A 19384-nucleotide genomic window follows, 5' to 3' on the forward strand; every position below is an offset into this window, starting at 1 on the left:
ATATCACCCTGTATAACTGTGACAGCCAGGAAGACCTTTCTTGATGTGAACAAGTAGGGTGAAGTAAGCAGGATTCTGTAAGGAGGATTCCATGATATAGTATGTATATACAGCCCTCTTTTCCTTTTATTTAAGAGACAATAACTTGAAATGGATCTGGTTTCGAAGTACCATGTAAGTGCAGGTTTGAAGGAATGCAGTCTATGTGGTGTGAGCATCTGAAATGGAATGCGGATTATTTCAGAACAAATAACATTTGCTGTGTGTCTGATCAGTGCTGAATATTGCTATAGAGCCAAGAAAGGTGGTAGGGAGGCACCCCAAATACATTATGGACACTCTTGCTCCCAAAGTCATTCATGTTACCTTTCTGTGTGTGTGCTCAGCTTGAAGAAAGAATTTGGCTGAACAAAAGGAGAATTCCAGAACAGCTTATGGAAAAATGAAACCAAGTTGTCTCCTTCAACACTGTGATTAACTTGTTTTTCCAAGTTTCCAAATGTTAAGAAGTTGTGACTATTAGTGAACAAGTTCCCTGTTCTCTCCTTGTCCATGAGAAGTGCTACAAAGACTGTACATCTTCTGAAGGATCCCAGCTTTCTTAAAGTATAATATTTAGTCAGCAGTTATGCAATCTGTTCTGTATTTTTAATTATTTTTGGGAGGGGGGCTAGTAGGATTGACTGGAGTGCTGCTACTTAGGAGCTGTATTCCCTAAGCCTTTCATCAAGGTATTTTAATTTTCCTCAGACAGAACAGAATGTTGCTTCAATGGTAGTACTGTAATTAACTCTGAGGCAAACTTCCTTTGTTCTCTCTGTAGGTAATACACAGGGATATGAGTCAGTAATAACCATTGAGCTTGTTTGCAGTGAAGTTCTTTACTGCGCTCGAGAGCAGCAGCAAGAAGCGTAAAGCATCTTAACTCTTGACTGCAGTATCTGAAAACCGGGAGTGTAAAGCTCGACTCATAAATCCTAGGTATGGTTGGTGTCTCCTTCCTTTTACCCTGCAACCTGCCCTGCTTTGTGGGAATTATGGCCTTGGAGTTCTCATCAAGGAAACTGTCATTCATCTGAAGATATGTATTTATAGATAGATAGACATGTGTGTGTGTGTATGTATATATATATATATAGCTTAGTTAGTGCTGGAAAATGGCGTGGCAGGATGAGATTCTTGTTGTTGAAGAAGCAAAGTGTAGACAGGCTCCAAGTGCTCTTTGTCTGATGAATGTGAATACTGGATGAAAAACTTTCCTTTCAGAAATGTGAAGGCTCCAGTTGGGATATTTACCTTAACTATGGTTATTTCTTTTTTAAACTTTTTTCATAGGACTCGTTAAGAATAAGACTTGAGTTTTGAAGTGTTTGAGTGACTTGCTACTGACCAAGTCATGACGCTCCCATTTCGAAAGGACTTGGACAAGTACAAAGACCTCGATGAGGATGAAATACTTGGCAAACTTTCGGAAGAAGAACTGAAACAACTGGAAACTGTTTTAGATGATCTTGACCCTGAGGTAGGTGTTAGCCAAGAGAAGATTTATTTTTTCATTTGATCAGAAACTAGTCTGAAATAAATTAATACTTTTTTTTTTTTACTTGTACAATATACTTGTGGACAGAGCTTTTTCCTAGTCTGTCAATGATCTTATGTACAGATATATGTGTGTATATAAAATGTTTCAACTGTTTGCAATGTGAATGCAACTGCAGTAGAGGAAGATGGAAGAAGGGATTCTCAGGGGGCGCTTTCTGAGATACATTTATAAATAAAAATTGCTCTTAGTAATGCTCTTGAAAAGAAAGTTTATAGAAAGGCATGTTTAGCTTTTGCATGCATTTTTATTTTGTTGCTTCTACAGATGGGGAGGGAAGATGGTAACTTCTAAAGATTCCTAGTCCTCTATCTGGTGGCCTGTATTTATTCCTGTCCTTGTGCTGACATTGCAAAGAGGAGGCAAATAATGGCTCAGCTCCTGAAATCATTATATCAGCATAGGGTATTGAATAAGGAATGTTTTAGCTTTCTGTTGTAAAGAGCTATGTCCTCTACTGATGCTTCAGCTAATGTGTTTTCACCTCCTGATTCTCTGTTCTTGCTTTAAGAGTACCAGGATTAAATTAAATCTTAATGTTCATGGATCACAAGAATATTCTGATCACCTATTTTGTTGCACTGCAAGATATTCTTGATATTTTTATTGGCTTTGACTTTACAGAGATTTTTAAAAAAGAGAACTGGCAGAAGTGATTGTCTGTCTTCTATGACAGTTGAATTTCTATATATTCTAGTCTTTCCACACTAGTAGCCTCTTTTTTCTTCTTTGGCATGTTGATGATAGCAAAAAAAACACTCCACCTTGTATCGGCTCAAAAGCAGAAATACTCTGTGTTAAATACTGGATGATAATGTAGGCAGTTGTCTTAAAGATCTGGAAAAACATAGATGTAAGTGATGGAGGAAGCAGTCTCTTGCTGAATGTCTAAACTGTAAATAGCTGCGTTTTATTTACTATTACTCATTTATCTAAAAAAATGCAAAGGAACTAGCAAGTCTAGTGCTGGGAGCTGTTGTACTTAAAGAATTGCTTCAGTCCTATTCATAGTGCAGTGTACTCTATTTTTAATTATATTCTTGGTATCTAAAGAATAATTACCTAATGTCATCCTCTGCCACCAAAAAGGAAGTTGGCAAGGGATCAAAGATGCCTTAAAAGGGTGATGTATCAGATTTGAACCTTGGGGAGAGTGACGAGGGAAATGAAAGTAAACAGGTGCTCAGTGAGTCTTTCTGAGCTGTACTTACTTGCTCCATTTTGTTTTGCAGAACGCGCTTCTGCCTGCAGGCTTCCGGCAGAAAGACCAGACTGCTAAAAAGGCTTCAGGTCCCTTCGACAGGGAACGTCTCCTTGCCTATTTAGAGAAGCAGGCTCTTGAGCACAAAGACAGGGAAGACTATGTGCCTTTTACAAGAGAAAAGAAAGGTAACGCCACCCTTTCCGGCGCGATTATGAAATCCCTGAAGTGGACTAGCCAGAACTGCTGTGAACCAAAGTTTACTGAAGTACTCGCAGCTCTGGTGCTTTTTAATTTGCGACGTTCCCGAACGAGTGCTACTGTGCAGAGGCGGGATACTTCCTGTTGAGGCATTCTGTGATGCTGGGGCTGTTTGCATGTAGCACAGGAAGGAAATAAGACTCAAAAGATTTTATCAAAGATTGCAAAGCTCTGATGAGGATGGTATCCTCAGTGCAAGAGCTACGTCTGATTTGTGTCAATAATAATAAATGCCTGCGGATTATGCCCTTTGGTGCTGAGTACAGACAGTAAAATTTGTAATACTGCATTAAATTTTAAAAAAAGAGCAATAGAATGATATGGTAGATACTCAATAATTATGTTCAAAGACATTTTAGGCTGAGGAGGGCAGACAAGTGGTGTGTGCAGTCTGTTGTCTTTCTAGTATCCTGGGAGTTTTAATGACATTGCATAGTTATTTTTAACTAATTACATAGTTAACTTTGCAAGAAACTTTGAAATCTGGCAGTGGCTTGTGCTTTAAAAAACACAGAAACATTGACCCAATGAGTGGACGGACACATTAAAACCTGTTTTGGTTCTAGCCTTCTGATTGACTTGATGGGAAGCATTTTCCTTTTCAGGAGAAAATTAAAAAAGGATGTGCAACTTAAATATTCTTAAGAATAGATTTTTTGATTTATTTTTTTTTAGTTTCCCTCCCCCCGCCAAAACCAGAGTTCCCAGATATGTTATGCCTTACTAAGCACTGTAGGTAGGGACAGAAACTCCCAATCCTGTGCTGGGCACATACGCGCAGGAGGAGGCTTTCAGCTGTCACTGCAGTGTTTGTGTATTACTTGGTAATCCTGGTGTCTGCACCTTCCCCAGCGGCTGGGCAGATCTGCTGCAGTAAGACTTCAGTAGATCGTTTGGTGAGTTGTATTCCAGCTGCCCAAGGTGAGCAGGCTCCTCTCTTCTTAAGGCTGTGAAACCCTTTAGTTCTACTTAATTCACTGGCTTATTTCAGACTTGAGTCTTCATTCGTCTACTGAGTTTGTGTATATGATTGTGACTGTGGTATATATTGGTGAAAACTTTGTTGCAGGCATTTGCATTTTCTCTGCCTGTACCAGACAGTTTTTACTTAACAATCTTGGTCTCACCTTTTATTTTCCTTGAGGAGTAGTGGAATTGTGACTTTATAAAATGTGCTGCCCTGTATATGATGTAGCACTTCCTTAATACACTGTGCTTTGCCTTTTTTGTGTAGTTTAATGCCGCTTTTATTGAGAGATAACTGTGACACTCCTTTGCTGACAGGAAAACAGAGGTTTGCTGACTCAATCTATAGGAGTAGCTGGGTTAAGGCTAATGCAACATCTTGAAAGCAGCAGGCAGCCCAAGGTACCTACTGCAGTGGTGCCCCTTGGGTACCTCCGCAGCTCACAAGTCCCGCTTGATCTCCTGTGTGGCTGTGAGGTGTGCTGCTGCTTCCTCCCCTGTTCTGCTTCTCGCCTCACGTTTGCTGCTGTTCGTTGGGGACAGCCTAATGGCTTAACGAGGTGGAGTTCAAGCATGTTCAGGCCTCGCAACTGGCTTGGGGAAGCCCTTGCAGCCCGGCCAGCGTGTGCGCTGCTCCTTCAGGACGTGAGGCTGGCCATGTAGGGTGTGATCTAGTTAGTACTTCTTTTTCTACTGAGTCCTAGTGCTTCATTCACATAGGAGGTTCTTTAAGCTTGTATATATGTACACATGGCAAAACTATTTGTTTTGGTAGATAAAATCTCTAAGAATCACGTAGAAAACCAAAGGGTCCAGCTGTAATGCAGATCTTGGTTAAGAAAGATCAAATGTCATTTCCTTTATAAAATAAAGTATTGCTAAAGAGCAGTTTGTCTGGATGTTGCAATAATGTCATACAGGAAATTTTACTAACAAAGCTGGTATCTCTTAAAAAAAAAAAGTTGCTATTTAATATTTTTTTCCTACCATTTTTTTTAGTACCATAGAGGAAGAGAAAATGCTATGAGAAATTAAATGTAGCTTACTTGCATTAAAACTAAAAATATGGGAACAACTCTTCAGTATGGCAATTCCTTAAAAACATATTTTGTTTTTAAATACGATTTGATGACTTAAGTCACATTCTGTTCCAATTAAGTGTTGAACTGTACAGCAAGCCGTTGTTAAGAGATTCATGAGAGCAATGTGGTAATAATTTCAACAAAACTGTCTTTGTCTCAGTCTATACGTCAGCGTGTCGTAAAGATTTTACAAGGCGTACTGCAAGGAGAAGGGTCTCATCTAAACAGTGAAGTGAGGTTTCACACTGGAGCCTGTTGCCCTCGTGTGTGTTCCACACATCTGACCAAGGCTGATCAGTGCTCCTCACTTCTCCTGAAACAGCATAAGATGAGAATTGTTGAATCTGAAATTAAACCATATCTAACACCAGTGATGTACTTTGTGCTGTATAGTGCAAGGCACTGGCAAGCTATGCAAGCTTTGCATTTCTAGCCTTTGCACTCTTCCTAATTGTGGCTTTCTCTTCCAACTTGCCCTCTGTGTTCCTCCCGGGGTGTATTTGTTCTGCGTAGATTTGCATTTCAGGTAACTACAGCTTTAGTGTTTCCAGTTTGGTTTTTTCCCTGCTCTTATCACCCAGAAAATATTGTTAAGCTGAAACTGTAGTCGCCTGGCTAGAGCTCTTCTGTTGCTGCCTTGCTTAGTTACTGCTCTAGATCAACATTTGCTTCTCTTGCAGCAGGATTTGAGATGCTGTGTCCTCTGTTTGCCTTTCAATTCCTGGTCTTTAAAGGAAGTGTTATATGTTGTAAAATGAAGGTAATATCATGTAAGAGCTTTGGAGAAACAGCTCGTTGAATTGATGCTCTTCATACAAGACCACTAGAATATAACAACATGTGATACTCCAGCTTTAATTTAAAACAGTTTTCTAACTCACTGCTATATGCTCTGTAATCAGATAACAAATAATAGCGCTGTTTTTACAATAGGACATTGAGGAAGTCACTTGTAAGTAGAATTTAATACGTTTTTTTAATTCAGCTTACAAGTGAATTGATGAACCTGAGCCTGTCATGTGGCAAGAATTGGTAATTGTGAATTATATCAATTTTTTGATTGAGGAAACTTTAAGGAACATAAGATGTAAGGAATATATCAAATGTTGTTCACTCTTCTTCATGAAGTCATTAATGAGACAAGCTCGTATTCAGTTGTCCATGGGTGACACTTGATTCCTTTTCTGCAGACCACTGCAAAATGGATTTTAGACTTTCATCTGATGTCCAGGTCGTGGCTGCTCCCTGGCTACTGGCACAGGGGTAGGACTATGGGGTATGTAAGAATAGTGCCAGCAATATGCAGTGCATGGCCACACTGAACAGACCTGAAGATTTTCAGTCCCACCTTAGAAACTGTGAGTCTGTGTATGAAACGTTGAGGGCACTTCAGCAGGCATCATCCAATATTTCTACCTTTTAAGCAGTACAGTTGTGTGGAACTTGGAACTGAAAGTTCATTCTGTAGCAGAGAAAGCCTGTGAATTAATCCTGGGATGTGCATCATTTAACATGTTAGCTAAAGGCATAGAAGACCCAAATATATAATTATTACAGAAATTACATGATCTCTGAAATTTGCCTCTTCACGTTGTGTTGCTTAATATTTGCAGTATCCTTGCTGGCTGAAAAGGAGGATGTCACGTTCCTTCATGTCATCAAATCCCTGCTGTTTGGAAATGATCCACCTGAGGCCTGAGAAAGCTATTCATCTCATGGGCTGCACACGTGTAGTTTTGGGGTGATTTTTGTTGGGTTTAGGTTGGTTTTTTTTTAGTAAGGAGGGGGAGGGAATTGCCAAACTTGCTTGGCAGCAGCCCTTGAGTTAGAGCATTGGCCACAGAGACACAGGGGACTTACATTTTTTTGAAGTAAATTTGTTACTAGAAGTGGGGAGTGGGGAAGGACCTGCTTTCATATGTGCATTGTAAACCTCTGAACTCTGGGCAAGGATGAGATGAAGCCAGTGAATGAGAAATTATATACAGAAGGGTGTGACCTGTTTTATAACAAAGCTGCTTCTGACCCAGTTCATGTGACTGGAGTTGGCTGTCGTGAGGACTTGTTGAGGGGAGGAGTGGCTTTTAACATTTTTGCTTTAATAAAAATGGAGTATACTTCTCTCTCTTTAGGTTATCTTAAGAGTCAAGCACACGTGGATAAATTTAGTCTTACTTTTAGGAGGCAAATGCTTAGAACCAGAAGTTCCCAACCTAAGAATTTTTCTTAAATTTACTCCAAGTAACATCAGGAACAGTAGTTCTTTGTTTGTGACTGCTGTGTGATAGACCAGATTATAAGGATGATCTAGGTTGAAATACATTTCTAGGTGGTTGCTTTTAATTGAGGTCTGTTTCCTTCTGCTCACTGCCTGCTGCACGGATGCTGTGAGTAGGATGATGTGAACGGAAGCTCAGGTGCTCAAATCACACTTCTCTTCTTCCTTGTACTCTGAAGTCCTTACTTTTCTTACTAGTGCGTATTACTGAGGGAAGGCAACACAAACATAGTTAATGAAAGGCTTTAGATTGTGTGTATGCTGTTCAGAGTGTTTCCTGGGTTAATGAAAACCTTGCTAGATATTCTCATATCTCTTCTGAAAATAACAATTTAAGTTGAAAGGTAATCTCTCCCCAGTAGATGGTGCTGGTAAAATAAAACAGAAGTAGAAATGTATTGTATCAATTATGTCAAAATAACGTTAAACATTTACTACCTAAGCCTTCAGTTTATGAAGGTTGTCTTCGAATCACCACAAACATAGTTTATTTTGCACCGTCCATCAAACCTGAGGCATGGGTGATAATGCATGTCAGCTGCTTTCAGCTGCTGTAGTCAGTACAGTTATGTAAGGAGATGTGTTTTCTGCTTCTAAATATGGATAATGAACATTTATACAACTTTCCAAAGAGATAGCAACCCAGGAACAAAAATACTGTGTTGCTAGCAACAGATCTTGGTCATCAGACTGTGTTGTCAGAGAAGAACCTGATACAATTCTTAGAAATCCGTGCTAGTGGTAATGCATTAAGTTCCTTTAAAAAGAAAGTGAACCACAAACTACTGTAATCTAGGATGGGAAATCAGAGAGAAAGAGAGACCAGGTGGATGGGTTTTGTTACGCCTGTGTCTGTTGTGGGACACAGGAACTGACTTCAGGCATTGCTTCCCAGAAGTGGTGAAACCAAAATCCTGCTGCTTTGGAATTTCCCAGAAATAAAACTGAAACATCCCTATAAAGCTTCTTGTCACTGGTAGGTATTTAAAAATGCTAAATTTAGTCTTAGTCCAAACATGTAACAAGATACACTTGTATGCAGTACAACGACAAAGAAAAATAATCTTGAACTTCTGGCTTTTGCCCAGCTGGTCTGATTCTGTTGCGTGGTGGATTTTCATCATGTAGCTGAGATGAGCTAGGGTGATTTATGTGTGAAAATGTTTTTTAGCTATGAGTATGGAAGAGTGTGGGTTCCCAAATTAGCTCTGAGAATTCATAGGGAAATTATCAATACCGATTCCTACCTTGGGAAAAAACTAAAGGAAGCTGGAACCCCTTTCCAACAGCTCTGTCTGCTGATAGCTCAGGCAACGTGGGAAGTTTGAAAAAAAAAAAAAAGGGTTAGAGTTGCAGTTTTCTGGTTGTGAATTACTGCTATCCAATGCATCAGTTCACTCTTGCAGTACTGGAGCTTTTATTACCATGCTGATTTGTTATGAACAAGCGCCCCTTACCTCTCCTGGGTTCTTACCCAGGTACACTGCTTTGCTCTGAAAGGCCAATTCTCAGTCGCTCAGATCTGAGCTGTTCTCAGAGTAACTGTCTCGTATTCTGATTTCTTACTCTAACTTTTTAGCTGAAGATAAACAGTTGTCATTCTCTAGTGGTACTCTATTTTCCATACAGGTACTTTCTAGGTTGTTTAAAATGTGTAATGGAGGCTTATATTTTAGTATTTAATCCTTGGGAGAAACAAGTGAAATTGGAGTCATGGTACAGGCTCCTGAGAAACTTGGAAGCAGCAATTTTATATTCCTGCTTATGGTCTTTCCTCATCTCTGACTTTCAAGAACAAACAGAATAAACCTCATTCCTTTGTGTTGTCCCTGATGTTTGGCTCAAGATTTACTACATGTAATGTGTATTCCTTAAGGACAGAAGGTTCTAAAGTACCTATGTCATGCAGAGTAACATCAGACTTCTCATTTCTCTTTACTTCAGGGAAAGTATTTATCCCCAAACAAAAGCCTGTACAGTCCTACACAGAAGAAAAATTCTCTCTTGATCCAGAGCTGGAGGAAGCATTGACCAGTGCCACAGACACAGAATTAGATGACCTTGCAGGTTAGTTTTCTTAAAGTGTGAATGGGCTGGTATGTTTTTAGACAAGAAAGATTTATAATCGATGTGGTAGTGTATTTGCTACCTGAAATGTGACTGTAGGAAGCTGCAGTTGTGATAGAAACCAGATCATGTTATATGCTAGTCTGCTCGTAGCGTATTAACTTTGTTGATTGGTAGCAATTTATAGGAAGGTAGACTATTTTGGCCTGCATATCTGATTTTCAAACTGAAAATCTTTAAGTCCATTCCTCAGACTGGCTGGCTTTTGTTGTGTACTAGTGCTTCTTCTTGAGCATAATAATGTGTTGCTATGTGCCTGTATCCCTAAAGCTTCAGTCAAGGATTTTGTGACTGAATTGCATTTTTAACTTTAATGCTTGAGCCTGGTGAGGTCAAGTCTAAGATGTGAAAGCTGACTAAAAAGTCTAGAATTAATGATTTATTTTTTTCTACTTTTAAATCAGTAAGAGATTGATCGGCTTATTGTACTGATAGCTGGGTGTTTTACAAACATCAATTTTTATTATTTAAAGGAACTCTATTTGAGCTAAATTAGTGAGGAACAGTAAAACTGAGTTTTTTGCTTTTTCTTTTTTTTTTTTTACAGCTATACTGGGAATGTCCAACTTGATAACAAACAATCAATTCTGTGATGTAGTAGGAAGCAGAAATGGGATTGACAAAGACAGCTTCTCAAGTAAGTGTATACACAAGAGCTGCACACGTGTCTTTGTGCTGCACACAGTTAGTGTAGCATTAACTGTTTTCTGTTGCACTAGCATTCTTTAGACTGTGTTCATGTCTAACATGGCTAACTGAGTTCTGGGAAGAGTGGAATGAAAATATATGTACACTAAAATCTGTTCTGCAGTTAAGTTACATCTAGGGGATAAAAGTAAGCATAAACATACATTTGTGTGTGTTGGTTTTTAGGTTTCATGTTTGTGTTTATAATTCAACTCTTACATGCTTTCTAACAAAATGTGATGGTCAAGAAAAGCAGTAAGGCTGTGAGGACCTTTGAAAAAGAGTTTTAACGTTATGAAAATATGGTCAGGAGAGGATGGCATACTTTTTTGGTAGGGGAGAGGTAAAGACTGAGGAAATTACCTTTAAATACAGTAAGTATTTAGTATGTGCATCATTTGTTCACAGTGAATGGATGTGTCATTTGATTACAATTAAATGTCTTCCTTTTCAGATATAGTAAAAGGTGAAAAAATGTTGCCTGTTTTTGATGAACCACCAAATCCCACAAATGTGGAGGAGACATTGCAGAGAATTAAAGATGATGATTCTCGACTTGTTGAAGTTAATCTAAATAACATTAAGGTAATTACCTGAAGTGCATAATAAATGTGCTGCTTTTTCTCAGAAGAGGCTTTAAGCTACAAAACTCTGTAAAAGAGCATGATAGGCTTACTTCAAGTACAGTAGCCTTTCTGCTAAATGTTGCAGTGTGTGTAATCTTAGAAACCTGGAGCTAAACCAATAAGCCATCTTGGTTTCTTTTGCCAAATGTGTATTTAAAAAGTTTTAGATTTTCTTACTGCCAGCCGAGATTTCTGTTGCTGCCAAGTTGGCAACAGTTCCAGCAGCTCACCACTGTGGAGTTAACTACTTCTTTGAATCCTTTGTCCTTGATGAAGCAATGTGCTCTTGGTTCCTGCTATTGCAAACAGAGTGATATTTGTGCCTGACATCCGTCTGATTCTTGTACAAAAGAGCTGTTGGCGATTAGGGCAGCTTCTGCTCCGAAGCATAACAGTTGTATTTGTAAACATGACTAAAACTTTGGTATATTTGAGTGAAAGAAGTCAGAACTATAGTGCTCCTGACTTACAGCGCAGACAGCTGTGGCAGGCTGCTAGCTCCAGCCTCCCTCGCAGCCGAGGCTATTTGTTGCCCTTATGGACGGAAGATAATAAAATACCTGGTTCATGAATATTGTCCAGTGGAGAAATGCTAGCCAAACTAAATGCCTAAAAAGGCAACAGAACAAACTTTCTGGTATTCTAAACTGAGAAATTTGTTACCCTAATTAATTATCTAAAATTATTCCTTTTAAACTTGGTTGCCACTATACTGTAAAAATCAAATTATAAACTGGTGAATTCTGGAAGTATTCCTAATAGAACACGAAGGGTGAAATGCTAATGGTTTCACCAGTCTGAAGTTCTAAATCTTTTTATATTTGAGAGGTTCATTTGGCATTGATTGTTAGCAGGATGTTCAGTTCATGTAAATTTTGCTCAGTAACAGTCCCAAGTCAGCTAAATATTAACACTGTGGCAACAGCATCAATGCAGTAAAGAAGACTTTGCTCTATAGAATTGGTGACTCTAACAGCCATTGTATCTTATATGTAGCCTTTACTGTGGGACTGCTGGAAACCAGTGATAGCTAATGTTATTATTGGATGTTTTGCTGTAAAGAGAATAAGGTAATGGAAGAAGTTGGGGGAAGGGGATAAACTTGTGTATCTCAAGAGAGTGACATGCTATTTTTAATTCAAGAACATACCAATTCCAACGCTGAAAGAATTTGCAAAAGCCTTAGAAACCAACACGCATGTGAAGAATTTTAGCCTTGCAGCCACCCGAAGCAATGACCCTGTTGCTGTTGTAAGTACTCCTGCTAACATGCTAAAGTGAGGTGCAGGGGAAGATAAGATGGAAAAACAAGGGCAGGGATTGAATTGAATCTTGTTGAGATATTTAAGGATGAAAATGATTAAATTCTGTTGCACTGTGAAGTATGTTTTCTTTAATCATCCTTTGTGGTACCAATGTTGGTAAATGATTACCAATGGACTAATGTGCCACAATGCATCGAATATATGAGACATGAGAACTCTTTTTTTCCAGTTCCTTCCTCCTGATTTTTCATTCTGCTAGTCTCCCTTCTGTTTTTATTTCTTTGTTAATTTTTTTAGTTCCTGGTGTTCATTCCATGAGCCAATAGCATATTCAAAATTAACTTCAAAAGAAGCACATTTGAGAACTGAAAAAGCTCATAATCTTTTCCAAATAGCTAGGTTTAATGGAAGAAAGTTGTAAAATGCCTGTTTCTCTAATTTCCTTGCTACCAAAAGTTGGCTTAAGGACTTGGCGTATAAAGCACAATAGGAATCAAGGTATCTAGTTTGACAGAAATGAAACATACATATTTTATCATCTGGCTGTTTTTTCTATGTTGAATCAAAAGCAGTAGCTTATTTAATGGCAAATAAAGAGGGCAGAAAATAGCTCTAACTGTTTGGCCAGGACAATCCTTTGCCTGTGTTTTAATTTCAGATTAGAAATAAGACTAGTTTGAAGGTCTCCCTTAAAGGGACAAATGAACATTTGAAAGCTTTTTTTGGGGGGTCCATTAAAAAATTCCTTTCAGTTGAACCAAAACATATGTAATAAAAGTTTGTAAAGGCTTGTTTTCTTGGGCATGGTTTTGTTGTGTTTGTTTTTTTTGCATTGTGACTCAAAAAGTTACAATTTTTATGACAGTAAACCTCAGCAGTTACCTATTATTGTTTTCTTATTTTCCCCAAAATAAGGTCAGGTACATACCATTTCCACAAGAGTGCTTTTAGCTACGTGCTGGTACTGTGCTTAGGGCTTTGAATTTTACTCTTCCTACCAAATCTGCATATGCAAGCATTTTGAAAATGAGATCTCTTGTTTACAAATTAACCATATATAATTCTCCTTTTAGTTGACTAACGCCCTTTCTTTGGCCTTCACTTAGCACCTTGCATTACTCATTGCATGCTGTGAGGGGTTACAAAGTGGAATTGGTCCAGTATGCTAATTTCAGACAATTTATATTCTGTGTAGCTTTTTAGTTTGTAACAAGAGAAAGACAGGCCTTTCTGACAGGCTTTCTCGACTAAATACTATTAAAAAGGGAGTGTAGATAATGCCTTGTTGAAGACTTACTTCAGTTTCAAGTAATTTGTGAAAACTCATGTTTTCACAAATGCGTCTGTGAACTTGCTCTCCTTTTGAACTTGTTAGTGGAAATGGTTATCACCATCTTAATCATGTACTGTGGCAAAATTCAAAAGTTTAATAATGCTTTCTTGTATTCAAAGGCTCTTGCAGATATGCTGAGAGTAAACACAAAATTAAAAAGTTTAAACATAGAATCGAACTTCATCACTGGCGTTGGAATTTTGGCACTGGTTGATGCACTGAAAGACAATGAAACGTTGACAGAGATCAAAATTGATAATCAGGTAAGTGAGGTAGTCATACTATTTATTAAAATCAGTCTGTCTGAGCTGACTGAGTATTTTTAGAGGGCAGCTTGTGATAAGCTTTCCAAATTACTTTTAAATATCTTAACTCCCTGAATGATTGTCCTTAAGATTCTCAGAAACATCCAGTTGAAGCTGGATCACTTCTGTGCTTTTTATACTTTGAAGTGCACAGATGAATTTTATGACCTTCTGCCATTCAGATTAATCAAAGTGAAGCTAAGTGTTTATTGGCTAATGTGATGAAAGTATTCAGATTACCTTTAGGGTGAATACACATAAGCTCTGTTGTCTTTTATACCTTTTATTTTAACAGAGGCAGCAGCTGGGCACAGTTGCAGAAGTAGAAATTGCCAAAATGCTTGAAGAAAACACCAAGATCCTCAAATTTGGATACCATTTCACACAACAGGGACCTCGAGCCAGAGCAGCTGCAGCTATCACGAAAAATAATGATTTGGGTAAGACCTGTCAGTAGAGAGTGACTGCTAAAAGAATGGGAATGTGGCACAGGTTTTGAAGGTGCCTGTTTTTTCTGTTGACATAACCAGGGTAGCAAAATGCAAGTAGATCCATTTCAGATTTCTCCTGTGCTTTACTCCTACTCTTCTGTTGCTGCTTGGTGTTCTTCTATTTTGTTGCAGTGTGTTCAGGTGTATGAGTTGAGGCTTTTTAGCATAGTCTAGAAGAACATTCAAATTCCACAAGCTGGGGCAAAGGGAGGGAAAATGATGGTTTTAATTGGTCAGTTTTATTCAAATAGGATTCATTGTTTCTTTTAAAAGCAGCACTTGAAAGTAATAGTGCAGTAGGCAGGGTGGAGTAACAGAATAGAGCACAGAGAGAGAAGGACACTCGAGACACTGCATAAATGTTTCTCAAAACATTCATTGTAACCCTTCAGATGTCTCCCTACTTTCAAGTTTTCTCTTTTCACTAGTTCTCATCTTAGTGTTGGAAATCTATGTTTCTACTGATATCTTACCTTTTTTCTTTGCTTTCTTAGTCTGGAGTATGCAAGTAAAAGTTCCTGCAAATACCTTTTCATCTCTGCAGCCCTGAAGCTACCAAGACAAGTCACTCTGAATACCCAGTTGGGTATTGAGCACTGAAAACTTAGATGTTCAAAGTCCCTCATATTTCTGTCCTTGTAGGTTTCTACTAAAAAAAAACTCTATTATCTTCTTTCTTCCTTGTTTACACTGTGGCGTACTACTTTCCTTTTCTTTGTCTGCAACTGTATACATGTTGCTTCTACCTGCATGATTGGAGAAGTCTAAGGTTGGAAACTCTTCGGTGAAAGCCGGTATGCGTAACTTCTGCCACTGATGGAAACGATTTGGATTCAAATGGAGATGAGTCTATGGGTTACTCTCAAAGTGAGCCATACATTGACTTTGTAAAGAGTAAAATTCTTGTATGATTTTGTTCTGATTTGTTTCTATAGACTGCATCTAAAGCATTTTTGAGACAGGAAAGTGGAGGGGGAGAAAAATAGCTTTTCCTATTCTACTTTGATCTGAAGATCAGCTCAAATTGCAAATATCTGTAAAATCATATAATTTTCCAATCAGTGGATTTGAGAATAGACTCACTTTTACATATAAGTGCTTTCTTGGCTTTTTAAAACAAATTGAGAGATGCCCTATAATTTTGAGGACCCTCAGCTTCATGTGTTATGTCTGCACAGAAAAAGAAAATACCAATTAAAAATACTGCGAATATTGAGCAAAACTCCAGTCATTCAGTGGATCTTGCCTGTTCTTAAGTCTAAACAGCATGTGAGCTTTCAATGATTTTACTCACAAGCGTTTGTTGCTCGTGCATTTTCTGACAATTGAATATCTTTCCATTAATAAATAAAATGTTTTAGACTATTGAATGGATTTTTTTTTACTTGCAAAGTTGAGAAATCATATTGGACACACTATGAAACTCTTGTACTGTTTCGTTTTAACACCATGTAAACTTAATTCTCCACCACTAGAAAACTGCAACATAAACAAAGAGTATTGGCTAAATCTGCTCACCAAACATAAAATGATTAATGTTTCCCACAAGTCTCCTCTCGGAAATATTTGAAGCTGTTAATGAGTAACCCAATAAGTACTGCTAATGCATAAGCTTGAAGTGATGGATAATACTAGATGTTAATTACCTTAAGTTGTACTATGTGAAACTCTATGCGACAAAGTAACTTTTGATGTTGTAGAAATATGAAAAGTAGTAAAACTTTTTTTCCCTCTCATTACAGTTCGCAAGAGAAGGGTTGAAGGTGACAACTAGAAGATCTTGTTATCAAAACTATGTGGAGATTTCAAGGGTCGTCAAGGCACGCTTTGGCAGTCTTGGACTACATTTACCTGGGTTAGAAGGGAAAAGACTGGAAACCCCATTCCTTAAAAAGCAAAGCTGTATTAATAACCTGCTGGTATGCATCATGTTTTTCAGATTGAGACACAGTAACTGCACCAGTCTCTGTACAATAGTTCTTGATATTTTTTTTAAGAACTTTTTTTGTATTTCAGGACTTCAGCTGTTCTTTCTACTAAAAATATAATTGTGAATCAGTGGTATAATTGTCTTTAGTCAAAGAATGGGACATTCAAGATCACTGTGCAGATAATGACCCAATTGAAATGTGTTAGAAAATCTGGGGGTGCTTATTTACATGGAGGGGTGCATATATTCTTGAAAACAATGCATTAGTGATAAGGGATTCTTCACACAACAGTTGTACTCATTGTGTAGAGCTGTTTAGCCTTGTTCATATGCACTGAAGTATTTCACAGCTATCTTGCATGTAATTGTACTTTATTTTTTATTAGTTCTTGATACTGTGATTAAGGTTAAACACGTCCCTCTAAATCAAAAAAAAAATTGGCTGAGGACTGCTCCCAAGAGATTTGAGTGACTAATAAAAAAGTGGAAGCCTTGCAAAAAAAACACACAGAAAAGTGTTTTTTCCTATTACACCTAGATCTTTAAAGTCTTTTTCAAAAAGTCAAAAAAATATACCCTGCTCTTTATCTAAACTGGATATGTTTTTAGACTGATTTCATGCATTCATCAGCATTACTTTATATTCTTTGTTTAAAAATCTTTGTCTATGTTCATAAGTATCAGTTTCTCTAGAAGTAGTGGACATGCATTTTTCTTTTTTTAAATTCTGCATAATTCTGTACAGGAAAAGCAGCCTTAACTGTAAAACCACTGTTCTAAGTTGCCGGCAAATGGAAAAATCCCTTTATTCAAGCTGTTGCATTAAGCTATTAGTACTTCATATAAAATCTATCTTTTTTTTTAATGAAGCAATCAAGCTTTAAGAAAGGATTTTTCTATTCTAATTCTGTCTTCATGTTGAAACACTATGCAGAAATTAACCAATATGCAGTGCAAATCTGTGTGGCATAGTAATTATTATTTAAAGTTGTATATCTAAGCAAACTAATAGGGCAACAAGAATCGCTTCAACTTCTCGACGTAATCACAGCGGACTTCCTTGAAATCATATGGAAATCTCGAGGCTTTTTTGTGTAGGTCTTCAGACTGCTGTACTAGATTGCTCAATGTCATGAGATCATAAACTCACAAAAATGTTCTGAAGGACTACTAGGCTGTATTTATAGCAACAGAGAATTCAACTGACAATTTTCATCAAAGGATCATAGTAGGGTGAGCATTTTCTGTATAGAAAACGTACTGAACTGAAGTATTTGCATCAGGTTGTATATGCGATAAAAATTTACCAGAGCAACTTTCTCACACTGTGCCCATGTTTTAATTTGCTGCAAATCTTGTTTTGGATCTTTCTAGAGAGGCTTTGTTCTGGAGCTGACTTTGAATTTTACTGCAACTGTACAGAGAACTTTAAACTTATAGTGCCTTCAGTGCAGATGTATATAACTGGTTTATACTTGTGGAAGAACGTGGTTTTTTGCCTATTTCAAAATCAGACATTTATTGCAATTACAACTAAATGTGCACTCCGAAAAGCTAGTTGGAATTCTGTTGAAACCAAAGACTATATACATGTTACAGCTTTGAAACAGCTAGAAGTCATCTGACTAATAACAAAGAGGGCTTCTTTTAGTTTTGACTTTTGCAAATTGTGAAGAACTTTTTATATTTCAAAATCTAAGTTCTTTATGTAGGACATGTAAAGTCACAAGTTAAGTGTCTTTTTACAGACAGTGCTGCATAAACATGGCCAAAGCATGTCATGTGCTGAGTTGCCTAAAGCTGTGCTTGTCTTTTTTCTTGCTAGGCACTGTAATAATTTTGTGTCAAAAACCAGGTTCTGATGTCTTCCTTCATTTGTTGAAGGGCTGCATGTTCATGGAATCAGTTCACGTGTTGTGATTCTATGATGATTTTTTTTTTTTACCACTATCTGACAAGATTAGGCAGTTATCTCCTACTTGAAGATGAAGGAGAAAAATGAAAGGCTGGATTATGGAAATGATAGCCCAAATCCCTTTCTTTATTAAATCAAGTTTAGCTCCTTAATGATTTATATTCCAATCAAAAGTACAGGGCGTTTTAAGATGCAACTCTCAGGTGACAGTAGCGGACCTTAGCTCTGTAGACACCAGAGTTGTAGACACAGTTGCAGACTGCTTGTTGGCGCTGCCAGGGCAAACTTAAAAGATGTCCCTGCTTACTGCAGGGGGGTTAGAGGTTCCTACCTGACAGAGTGATGGGCATAGAAAACCAGGGGCTTTTCAAACAGAAGAATTTGGCTCTCTAGGTTGTTGCAAGACGTTTTTGGTGTGGTGCATGGAACAGTAACAACAATCACTCTTGTGCCCGCAATGTGTATCCTTTTTGGAACAAATGAAGGAATTCAGGCTGTAGGCAGGAATCGTAAGCAGTCTCAACAAGTAAAGCGAGCACTCTGATGCAGTGCTATTGGCTGTAGTGAGATCTTGATTATTTTTGAGTGCAGAAGTGCTGTTACTTTGACAACCAGCTACTGTAAACACAAGATCTTTTCTTCCCAGAGGTGATACTTTTTTGTTCTTGATTATTTCTCAGGCTTACTGCAGAATTCAGATGACCACATACATTGATTCTGTTGATTCCAAGCTAGGCATGGAAGCATGGCCTGTATTCCAAAGCAATTATCTGTTTACTGTTGTGTTTTCTAGAAATAGCCTCATTCTCTCTACAGCTTGAGTAATACTGTTTGTAAGCTACAAACGAGCAAGTGTTCCATTTAAATTTCCATTGAGGAAACATGAATTGAGTGTTTTTGCGTATCAGCACTATATGCTGTCAGATTGTAAACTGTAAAAGGACGATTAAAATATTGTATTCTTGTTGTGGTGTGGGAGCTTTATTTGTTTGGGGGGTTTTAAACAGTACAGTGATGTGCTGAAGGCAATCCCCTGCATTTATGTCAAACCATTACTTTTGCTTTCTCAGTAGCAGAGTGACAAAATGGTCCTTCTGGAAATAAAGAGCTGTTGATGTGGAACTTGATTTTTCACACAGCAGGCACCAGAAAGATGTGTAAGAGCCCTTAACAACGGAGTGGGGGCATCTTGTCACGCCTCTGCAATGCGTACAAGCAAGTGCGGGAGAAGAGGAGCCGTTGGGTTGCTTTGTGCAGGGTTATTTCAGCCCTGCTGGGCAACGGCAATGTTTAAGTTGAAGGAGAATAGATTTAGAC

General features: G+C 38.0%; 1 protein-coding gene across 1 annotated transcript; it reads left to right on the plus strand.

Annotated features, from left to right (window-relative positions):
• The first annotated feature begins 1340 nt into the window (after positions 1-1340).
• Positions 1341-16160, plus strand: TMOD3 (tropomodulin 3 (ubiquitous)). The gene is made up of 9 exons (XM_009867302.1): positions 1341-1522; positions 2833-2989; positions 9333-9455; positions 10063-10152; positions 10657-10787; positions 11972-12079; positions 13546-13689; positions 14027-14171; positions 15965-16160. Exons 1-9 carry the CDS (start codon positions 1397-1399, stop codon positions 15994-15996), a joined length of 1056 nt encoding a protein of 351 aa, XP_009865604.1. The 5' UTR covers positions 1341-1396; the 3' UTR covers positions 15997-16160.
• The last annotated feature ends 3224 nt before the right edge of the window (positions 16161-19384 follow it).

The sequence above is a fragment of the Apaloderma vittatum genome, unplaced genomic scaffold (assembly GCF_000703405.1).
Source record: "Apaloderma vittatum isolate BGI_N311 unplaced genomic scaffold, ASM70340v1 scaffold36413, whole genome shotgun sequence".
Lineage (NCBI taxonomy): Eukaryota > Metazoa > Chordata > Aves > Trogoniformes > Trogonidae > Apaloderma > Apaloderma vittatum.

Coding starts and splice junctions, on each gene's coding strand:
- TMOD3 (XM_009867302.1), top strand. CDS start 1,397: ATGACGCTCCCATTTCGAAAGGACTTGGACAAGTACAAAGACCTCGAT. Junction 1,523..2,832: donor TAGATGATCTTGACCCTGAG/GTAGGTGTTAGC, acceptor TTTGTTTTGCAG/AACGCGCTTCTGCCTGCAGG. Junction 10,788..11,971: donor TTAATCTAAATAACATTAAG/GTAATTACCTGA, acceptor TTTTAATTCAAG/AACATACCAATTCCAACGCT.